General features: G+C 38.7%; 1 protein-coding gene across 1 annotated transcript; it reads left to right on the plus strand.

The window, feature by feature from the left end:
* Positions 1 to 10,388, plus strand: LOC143859499 (importin beta-like SAD2). Its single transcript, XM_077370178.1, has 4 exons — positions 1 to 90; positions 5,726 to 5,875; positions 5,950 to 6,032; positions 10,172 to 10,388. The coding sequence occupies exons 1-4, from the start codon at positions 1 to 3 to the stop codon at positions 10,386 to 10,388; spliced, it is 540 nt and encodes a 179-aa protein (XP_077226293.1).
* The last annotated feature ends 884 nt before the right edge of the window (positions 10,389 to 11,272 follow it).

The following is an 11,272-nucleotide window of genomic DNA, read 5'->3' on the forward strand; positions in this document are numbered from 1 at the left end:
ATGGATCTACCGAGCCTTGCTGTTGTTCTTCAAGCCGCACTTAGTCCTCATCCAGAGGAGCGAAAAGCGGCAGAGGAGAGCCTCAATCAGGTGATTTTTAGGGTTTTTTTTCTCTATTTCTGACTCAGTATTGTAGACACCCCATTTTGACCGTACCCTAAACCCTTCATGATTGAGTAAAACCATATCAAACCAATGCTTTAGGACCCCAAATTTCGTCCCAAGGTAGCTTAGAGTCCCAGCTAGGTCCCCATAAAATTTTGTCAAAATCCGAGCGCGTTTGCCTAGCGAACGAGCCGAGAGAGGACCGTAGTGTAAAACAGAAAAGGGGGGTGTGTTTATCCTGAGAGGGGGGCGAATTTATTCTGAAATGGTGCGTTTTTTTTTATCCGAATGGGACACGATTGTGTCGCGCGCTCATCAAAACATCGCGCAAAACCGCACGCTTATCAAATTCGGTAGTGCTGATATCAACACCCCAGATTTCTCTATAAATATGAGTTTTTAAGTCTTATTCAAAAAAAAAAAAGAAAAAAAGAAAAAAAAAGAAAAATCCGAGAGAGAGAGCGAGATCCATCTTCGTCTTCTCCGATCGATCATCGGTCGGACTCCGGCCAAGCTCCAACCGATTAATCCCTTTCTTTTTCCCTTTTTTTACTGAGAGCAAGAGAGAGAAAGAGAGAGAGAGAGTTTCTCTCCAAATTTCTGATCCAAAACCCGTATTCTCCGATCAAATTTTTCCTTCTCCGGCCAAGATCCGATCGGATTCCGGCAATTTTCCAGCCAGGTTCTTCTTTGATCAGACGTTTTGATTTTCTAATTGTTTCTCTTGTGTTATTCCATCTCAAACCCTATCATCTCCAAATCCCAAGCCCTAATTCCTCATTCGACACCCTAACCTTGGCTCTTCCATTTATTTTATTTTTTTCCGATCATGCTCCGATTGTCTCCGGCAATCCTCCGGCCAACATTTCTCCTCTGGCCAGCTGCTCTTTTGTTAGATCTATCCTATGTTCAAATTACAAACGTCAGATCCCAAAGCTTTAAACCCTAGATCTATACTCCTAGACCTTAGATCTATGATCTCTAGCCCCAACCTTCATTGATTCCGGCAATTTCTAACTGAATCCGGTTACTCTTTTGCCATTGCCAATTTTTTTCTTTCTTTGAAATCATTTAAAGTCTATGATTCTTTAGATTCCAGAGATCCAAGGCATTAGAACCGTTTTTTTAAGATTTTCATAGGAAAATTGTAGAGAGGGAGAGATCAATAGAGATAATAGAAATTCGGACAGAGAGGGAGAAAATTGGCCGAGCAAAGGAGAGCTTTCATCTTCTCCGGAGAGAATCTTGTTGGAATTCGGCATCAATCTGACCGTGCAACCATTATTTTTTGTTCATTTCCTGAGAAAATCTCAATCAGCAGAAAACAAAGAAATCAACAATTCCCAGTAGGTATGGATTTCTAGTTTGACCTACGGATTCTTTAAATGGTTATTGCTACTGATGTTTTACAAATTTTTTTTTGTTTTTTTTTTTGTTTTAGAGATCCATTAAAGTTGTGTTTATGATGTTTTGATTCATGTGTTGCTGTGTTTACAATTGAATTGGGATTTCCTTTCATTAACTTTAGGGATTCAATTAGCAGGTGGCTATATATACAAAACTTTTATTACAATTTGCTACTACAGATTTCTGGTACAATCAGTTTTTTTTATTTTATATAACAATAAGATTCTCAAAATTTCTATGCATGAAGGTTGTTATTATGTTTTGGACAAGAGAAATGATACTAATGCATCCATTCTCTGTCATTCGTATTAGCTCTAAATTGATCTTGTTGTTTGTTGCGGCTATAGCTGAAATGACCCTGCTGTTCAATATATGGCTATCAATGTTCCAATTCCCATTCAGTCATGCATTATTAACTCCATACATATTGAATTGTGCTTCACCCTTACATGTTAAGCAATCCCCAATTATTTTCAATCAGGTTGTTGAGGTTTCTTTAGAAGTTGTCGTATCTCTTTTAGAGATCCCAGGTATTAAGGGTTAAGATGTCTTGATATTGGATCCTCTGTGTGCTAATGTTGACAACATTTTTCTCTCTTTCTTTTTCTTGATTCGTTAATTTCTTAACGACAGTAATGGCTCAGGACAAGCATAAAATAAGATGAACTCGGGAGTGGTACATACTAGAATGTAGAGTCCTATTATTCCTTTGGTGTTTAAAGACAAATATCCTCTCTTTGTAGTTTATTCTGTGTTAATTTCAGAGTTTGTAAGGGTTCAATGGGAAACATGGGGTAAATTCTTAAATGCTAGTCTCATCTAGATTTCGTAGTTTTGTACATAAGTTCAAGCTTTATTTTTTATTATAATTCAAGATTATAATTCCAATGAGTTGTCTACTCTCATGACCAGTATTGTCAAGATAATTGCTTTACAGGCTATGTAAGATCAACATTATTTCTAGATTGAACCAAGTTGATTTTATTTCTTATTGAATTAACTAATTCGGGCAGTTCATGAGTGGTTATATATTCCACTGAGAAAATAAGACAGCATTTGGGTTTAATTAACTGTGTTCATTGTGGAATAAGTCGATCAGGGCAGCAGTTTTCCATCTTACTTGAATTGATTTTGTTTCATATAGAACAGGTACATCAAAGCGGTAACTCCATTTCCTTTCATCTTTTCTTTCCCTTCTCGGGATCTCTATATTGGATTTGATGGTTTCCTTCATTTTCATTCTTGCCTTCGGCTTCAGAGTTTATTTCAGCATTTAGATTTAGTGATAACGGAGTGTTTCATGAGCCAACCCTATCTTTTCCTGTCTTAAGATTTTACAGATAAAGGGATCTCTTTCTTAAGGGCATATTCTTCATATCCATAGGATCGTTTCCTAGGGTCTTGTCCTTTAATTTAGGAAGTTATCTTGTCCAGTAGCTTATGATCTTCCCTATCATAAGGGCGATGAAGGCGTTAGCCCAAGCCCATCTTTAGGTGACTTGCTCGGTCCAAGTAGCACTCCCCTCTTATTTTTAGACTTACTCAGTGTTTAGAAACCCTTATAATTTGTCCTCTCATTGCAAGGGCGATGAAAGAGTTATCTAGAGCCCTCTTTTAGGAGACATGCTATGTCTCGGCAGAAAATCAAACCTTTTGGAGACAGGTTTTGTCTCATTGGCCCTACTTATCCTTTTGTTTTAGGAGACATGTCATGTCTCATTAGAGCTCTTCTCAGAGTCATTAGCATAGGAGTCTGTCCTTTTGTGTTAGGAGTCAGTCTTTCAGTTTCAGGAGTCAGTCCTATCATCATAGGAGTTAAGATTCTTTCTAACCTCTCATCAAATTGTGTGATCTTTATCCGCTCCTGCAAGGTATAGGATGTTGTCCAACCATTGCAGAGTTGTTATTCTGTTCATTCCCCCGCAAAGCATAGGATGTTATCCAACCTTTGCAGGATATCAGGAGTCTGTCCTCCCCTTATGATGATAGGAATTTGTCCTCTTGTGTTAAAAAACATAAAAAACATTTCAAAAACCAAAAATCTCAAAAATCTTGAGTCTTTTAAAAGTAGTTAGGAAAGTCTGTTCCGAACTACGTTGGCTAGATCCCTCTCCACAGGGTACGTAGTGCAGCTTGGGATCTTTATCCCAGGTCCAGCCAAACCTTTAAAAATAAACATTTCAAATCTTCCCAAAAATACAAAAATCTTCAAAACCTTTTCAAAATTTTTTTCCTCTAGAGTTAAGAGTCTGTCCTAGTTGTTTGAGGTGTTTTAGAGTTAGGAGTCTGTCCTGATTTGTATTGATATGGTGTGTCTTGTCGTGTGAGTGTCCTTAGAGTTAGGAGGCCTTGAGTCGATCGGTTAGACATTTAGTCGAACTGATGGCTAGACTAGGATGCATATAGTCAGCCCGTGGTTTTCTTTAGGATGCACAACCTAGTTACACATAGGATGTAGGGCCCACCTGCATTAGCTTAAGGCTAACCAACTTGCATTAGTTAGGGCATATAGAGAGTCCTAAAAATTACAATTCACCTGAACTTAAGCAATCGTACAAAAAGCTTTAAAAATCAGTCGAGTCTAGTGGATCGAGTCTAGGATAGCGGTTCTAGATGGTTAGGCATCATAGTTTAGAATAGGTCATCGAACTACGTTGACTCCGATTCTTCCCTAGGCCGGGATACGTAGAGCAGCTAGGATGGACGGCCATCTTGGTCCGAGTAAAGTCGCATTAGAGTTTTAGGATTCATCTTGTCCAGTCATATATAGAGTTGATTTGTGTGTTTTGCTGTGTTTTCTTACTTTCATGTACAGATCCTATACCTTTAGCTGTAGCATGCTTGTGTTTGCACACCAGAATTTAGACACCAATTAGGTATGACATTCATAACCTAGTTATTCTCAGGTGACACTTTTTTCATTTCTTTTTCTGTGTGCTTATTAATCATCTCCGAGACATGCATGATTAGATAGACGTCTTCTCGGAGATATTCGTTCCCATTTCATATGACTTTCGCCCAAAACTCTTCAAAATTATTAAGTAAATGGCATAAGAGACCAGGTGTTTGCACTTGGGCGGATGAGGTGCTTTTTGGACCTTTCGAATTCGTAACCAGGCACGAACCTTTCTTTCATAATCTCTGGTTATCCGTTGCAACAGAGCATAGTATGGGATCCTTGGCCCACTTCCTTGGATGGCGACTCTTCTTTGTTTAAGGTACGCCTCGAATCTGGGCCAGTCCCCGAATCGAGAGGTATCTCACCTTTTATCGCCACTCATGCTGTGAGAGGCATTCTTCTTTCGAGAGTTCCTTGGTAGAGCTCTCCATTCACGTGGATGATCCTGAGACTGTTCGTGTGGGGCTCGTCCCCCGCCTCTCTCAGATCGGGGTCCACAAGTATATTCTATTTTAACAACTTACAATCTTTTCCATATGAATTTTTGTTGGATGATTGTTTAGCAATCTAGGTCTAAGTGTTTTTTTACAATATGTATCGATTTTCTGATTAAAGTTAAATGTTAGCTGTAGTTTGTTTGGTGAAGAAGAGTTGATATTGATAAATTATAGATTTGTTCCACTAATCTTGGATACACTACAATTAGCCCTAATGAGTGTTTATGTAGAACACTTAGAAATCCTATCTACTAAATCTAGCTTAGTTGCTAATCTATCTAAACTTTCTAATCTTCCACACACCTGATCAAACGGTCAAGATCTGATGTATTCTAACAAATACGTTGTGGGTTTATTTATTTGGATTGATTGCAGCAATTAGCTTCTTTTAGTTAGTCTACGGCATTATCAATTTCACATCTGCTGATTCTAAAAAGGTTGTTTTGTGGTAGATTCATTTAAAGGGTCTCTTTTATTTGGATTGATTTAGTTAGTGCGTAATTTGTAAGCTTTGAGTTATGTGGGATATGAGTCCAGCTTATTACGTGTTCTTAGATTGAACTGCTGTTGATTTCGTTCTTATTCATTTTACTAAATGATTTCTTGATAAATCTGAGATTGTTCACTGTTGTCTTAATTCTTACATGTTATATTTGTACGCTAAAAAATATCTTAATTGAATCTTGATACTCATCAGCTCTTTTTCGGAGTGCTCATATTTTTTTTTATTTTTCATAATTCAAGATGCTTTGCTATTTTTTCTCAGTTCCAGTATACTCCACATCACAATTCAACATGTTTTGCTATTTTTTCCCAGTTCCAGTATACTCCGCAACATTTGGTAAGGCTGTTGCAGATCATTGTAGATGGTAACCGTGACATGGCTGTACGTCAAGTGGCCAGTATTCATTTCAAAAACTTTGTGGCTAAAAATTGGTCGCCTCATGAGCCTGGTATGTCTATATCCGTAAGTGAAAGTTCAATCAATTTATTCTCCGTATGTGATTTTAACAGTTGTTGTATCTAATTACTATAGATGAGCAGCACAAGATTTCAACTACTGACAAAGACATGGTCAGGAACAATCTTCTCCGATTCATTGTTCAAATTCCCCCTTTGTTGAGGTACATCAATGAGTGGCCTTCAGCAACATATTTAGCGACGTGATTGGAAATTTCTGATCATAATTGCTAATTCTGGTTGATCAATTATCTCCTCAGGCTGCATCACTACGGTCCTATTCGTTTGAGATTATGACAACCGATTGTGAGTACAGAACCAATTATTGGACTCAAAATTAAACGTAAATTTGAGTCCAATAATTGGTTTTGGACTCGCAATCGGTAGGCATAATCTTAAACGAACGGGGCCTAAGGGATTACATTGCCTGCATACTTCTCTATATCTGTTGATTCTTTGTTTTTTTTGTACAAATACGAAATTATGGCCCTGTTCAATATTTCTATTTGCCTTTTAAGCTTCCCTTTTATCCTAACTATTTTTGGATTTTATGTCTGCTTCTAATTTCTATTTTTTGGTCCTGAATTTCACAACTTCCTGTTTTACCTAAATCTATGTGAACTACCTTTTGTCCTTTCATTTTTTAAGTGAAAGTTATGAAACCAAAATCGATTTCTGTGGAAGATCTCACATTGAAAATACCAATGGCCCATAAACAGGGCAAGGTCATAGGTGTTATGTGGAGCAAAATTTATTATCAACTCTATAATTTGGATGCTTGTTATATATGAAAAATGAATTGTTATGGGGGAGGTGACTAATTTCGTGAAGTTAGAGTACATCGGCCAAAGTGTTGAAGTGTGTTTCTTCAACTATGTAATTGTTTGAGATGTCCCATTCAATTTAAATTGTAGGTTGGGGTGTAGTTATCGAAAACCCATGTCTCATTCACTGTTCTTATACTAGCTAGTCCAATGTAAGTTGAAGTGAATTGAATCTTTTGATGGCCTCCCACCAATCCCCCTTTGGTTGAAAGAATAGATCCCAAATATCAGTTCTGCCCTTCTCTCCTTTCCCTATTTGGAGGTCCTTTCCATACATCTGCAGTTACATCCAAACTGAAGAGCAACTCATCCACTAATTTATGAGTTTGACACAGTTGAGGTCCCTCAAAAAAAAAAATTCACCAACTCTCTTGCGCACTTCTTGGGTTGAAGAGTCTCTAGTGATCATCTGTGTAGAAACTTAGGTGAGCAAAAAAGGGCGTCTTGCTTCCAATGCTAGTGAGATGGCTGGGTGTTGGTATATTTGCGGGAGGAATCTCAGTGGTTGTGTCAGCCTGTTCACTGATATGATCCAGGCTGGGTATTCGACTCTTGAAGCTTTGCAGGCTTTATTGTTGGAGGAGTGTTACCGTCATAGTGTGGAACTCTCTGGCGGGCTGTAATTAAAGAAAATGATGGGTACGGAGAGAATGAAGGTAAGTCTTCCGAATGGTGGTCAGGGGGTGAACGTGATTGTTGTAAAGAATGGAACTGCCACAATGAAGTTGGGGAAAATAGCATCTAGGAACAGAGAAAGAGAGAAGAAAGTTGTGCCTAAATCCCCTCCTAGCCAGGTTCAAGGTGTTACCTGGAGACTGGCTGTGTAAAGAATTTGGTTACCATGCCTTCATGAAAGGAGTGGAATTTATGTGGTTTTGATACAAGCCATATCATGGGAATGATGCGAGGAAGGCATTGAAGATCCAGGGTATCGATCTCAAGATGGTTTGGCTGAAAAGTGGCCTGGTTTCTATTTTTGAGGAAGGAAACCATCACACTGTTACCATTACCATACCGGGGATGGAAGTGGAAGAGAGGGTAGTGATTTTGAAATTGTGCCTCATCGGAAAGGTGAGAAAGGAGACATGGGAGGTGGATGAAATCCATGATTGGGCTCGCCGGTTCTGAAGTATTCCTATCCTCCCTAAACCAAAGCAACTGAATCGGAATGAAGTATTGTTTTGGTTCAAATCAGAGACGCAAGCTACTGCTATTCTCAGATTAGGAGGTCGGGCATTTGGCAAACATCTTATGGAGTTGGAACCGTGGAACTAGCCTTACCACGTTGTGGCGAAGTTCGTTTGGGTAAGATTTTTAGGCACCCCCTACTTGCTAAGGCTTAGTCGACGGTGGAGGCTTTGGGAAGCTTATTTGGAATGATTCTGAAAATCAAAATGGAGGCGGTCAAGGGGCCTAGTTTGGAATATGCTTGCGTAGGGCCTTTGGGGCAGTTCTGAAAATCAAAATGAAGGCGCCGGAGGGGGGCCTTTATTTTCATGGGGAATTGGGCCTTCCTCAGCATTTTGTCTAAGAACTAACCTAACATAGATTTAGACAAACATGTGTGAAATTTAACTTGCACATCCCCAGGTTTGTGAAAATTTGTGGGTTATTAAAACCACTTAAAAGGACTTACTTCAATAAATAAATATACCCCTAAAACTGTTAAAAAACATGTTCTACTACTAATTGTATAGAGGGGCGTTGGCTTATGGGGGCTACCAATGCCCCTTGGGCTCGAAGGGGATGACCAAGGGGGGTTTGATCAACCTGGCCCCGACCTCGCGATGGTGCCACTCAATAAAGATAATGCTTGCTCCTTTCCCATCACCAATTGGTTTTGGGATAGTTGGTAGCGCTACGATCCTACAGGTGGTATCAGAGCAAGGTCGCGGGTTCGAGACTCCCAGGGTCATCGCCGGGGGTGGGGTGGTGGTGGTGGTGGTGGTAGTGGTGGTGGAGAGTGTTGGCTTATGGGGGCCAGCAAATGCCCCTTGGGCTTGGAGGGCATGGTCAAGGATGGTTTGATTAACGTGGCCCCGCACCGGGATGGTGCTACTCAATGAAGATAATGGTTGTGCCTTTCCCATCACCAATTGGTTTTGGGATAGTTGTTAGCGCCATGATCCTACAAAGGGGTCACCAGAAATCACTTTAAGACCAAACTACCACAGCTCGTGCTGTATGGACATGGGTGGGGCCCATCTTAAACCTCTCCAATTTTAAACATAAGATCCTTTTATGATTATTGGACCTTAAGTTCTTGCTCTCCACTTTGACTTCTTATTCTTCCTCGTGGATGATTGTCGAGCATCTCTAGGGCTGGCATTGGAAGTATAAAATGCGTGGTTCCTTATGTCTGATATCTTGCACACTTCTAGGGAATGTAATTTGTAATATATGCTAGATGTAACTGGGGACATCCTTTTTTTTTCTTCGAATTTCTGGAGATACAAACAAGGTGATCCACTTGTAGATGTAGTTTTGGTGCTGTTGTAGTGATATAACTTGATGTTAGGACTTGACATTGGGTCTTTTTTGCTGAAAGACATCATCGATTCAATCTTTTTAGTTTACTCCATACTGATTAAACAAAGTCATTTATTGGAGGGTTTTTTTTTTTAGAATAATGGTGATAATTTATCAAAGAATGGCCCTGCTTTTCAGATGATTGAACAACCGGGATCAATTTTCTTATGATACTTATTTGACATTCATTAAACTTATCCAATGAATTATGAGTTCAATAAACCCTTTTGAGCAAAAAAGATGGATCTTCCTTGCTCATCATTAGACAATCACGTACATACCTGGTATGGGGCTAATAGTTCTCCTTTCCCATCTCATGGAAAACACTTGACATATGTTTAGATTCTGAACAGTGTTTTAGGTTCTTGTTTGCATATTTTAATAAAGTTGCATATTCAAACCTTTCCTATCTGTTAGTATCATTTCACATTGCACATAGGCAAATGTTTTTTTTTTTCAATGGTAAAGAGATTTCATTGCCGATCCCAACTAGTTTGGGACAAAGGCTTTGTTGAGTTGAGTTGATTAAAGTGATTTCATTAAAGAAAACAGAGACCGAGGAGGTCCCCTAAAAGTACAAAATCATAGAAAGAGTAAGAAAAGAGAAAATGTATACAGATCTTATGACTAGGGAGGGAGGAAATCAAAGAGCTCTATGCTCTACCGGGCAACACCCTTTCTAGCTAATATGTTCGCCTCCCCATTAGCTGGCCGCCTAATATGAATAAAGGAAGTTGATGCCGCCCCAATCCTATCCTGGATCTCATCGAATAAGGCGGCAAATCTCCTTGGAACCCCGTGTGAGCCTCTTAGCCATCTAATGGCATAGGCAAAAATGTTTATTGGGCCTTCTCTCTGTTGTAACTCATTTACTGAATGGATTCCTTTTGATGATTGCCAATTTCTATTATATGGGAGGAACTGTCTGACATCTACTTTGCATTGAACAGAGCACAGCTTGGTGAGTGCCTCAAAACGATCATCCATGCTGATTACCTAGAACAATGGCCTACCCTTCTCCAATGGATAAAGCACAATTTACAAGATCAGCAAGTATATGGAGCTTTATATGAAAATTTCTCCTGCTATATTTGGTTGGTGATTGTGTATCTGATATGCCTTTTCAACTGTTTGATCATCAGTCTCCTCAATTTAATTTGGAAATAGACATGATTACTGGTAAGAAGCATGGCAAAATTTCTCGTCAACACCCCTTATACCTAATATTGTAACCCTTGCTTCCGAAAAAATTCTGTATAGTACTCATATTCATTTCTTCCACATTTTTTTAGATGTCTCTGGATTCTAAAGGGTTTGCTTTCCCTGTAGGGTATAACGTCTATGGTTGGAAAGGGACAATCACTAGAAGGAATGGCTTACAAGGTCTCTGTTTCCTTTCCCATTGATTATCCAATCGAGCCTCCAAAGGTGAAATTCAAGACATTGTGCTTCCATCCCAATGTAGATCTCTATGGCAGTGTTTGCTGGGACATTCCTCAGGTAAATGCCCATTCTTATTTCGAATCATGCCTAAACAAATACGGTACGTACCCTCCTTTCTATTTTTAGTCCTCATATTTTTCTTTATATTTTTAACGCATTGAGGACAATGCATAATTCAAGTATGGGGGGTAGCTTTTAGAAACTTTCCTTCTCTAGTCTTTTCTATAATTTAAAGTTGGAAAGTTTCTTTTCATTTTGTTTTGGTATTTCTCCCAAATTAGAAAGAACTTGGTATTCTTAGAAAGAAAGTTGTTTTCCTATTTTAAGAAAGAAAGTTAGTGGATATTTTAATTTTCGAATTTGAAAAATTAGAAAGAGTACTTTCCTTTCTTAGTTTTGTTTCCTTTTGGAATCTTTCTTTTAAAATGATTTAAATAAGAAATAGAAATAGAAACTTGCTCTTTATATGGTATGGATAAAAAGGAAAGAAAGGTTGAAACAAAAGAAAGAAAGAATGATTTTTAGAAAGTTTGCTTCTTAATTATAGTTTTGATTTGTAGCCTTTTTGACTTGAGCTATTAAGTCTGAAGGGTTTTTACGCCTAGTTC

The sequence above is a fragment of the Tasmannia lanceolata genome, unplaced genomic scaffold, assembly GCF_043159265.1.
Source record: "Tasmannia lanceolata isolate RefF3 unplaced genomic scaffold, GAP_Taslan_0.1 ptg000030l, whole genome shotgun sequence".
In the NCBI taxonomy this organism is placed as follows: Eukaryota; Viridiplantae; Streptophyta; class Magnoliopsida; order Canellales; family Winteraceae; genus Tasmannia; species Tasmannia lanceolata.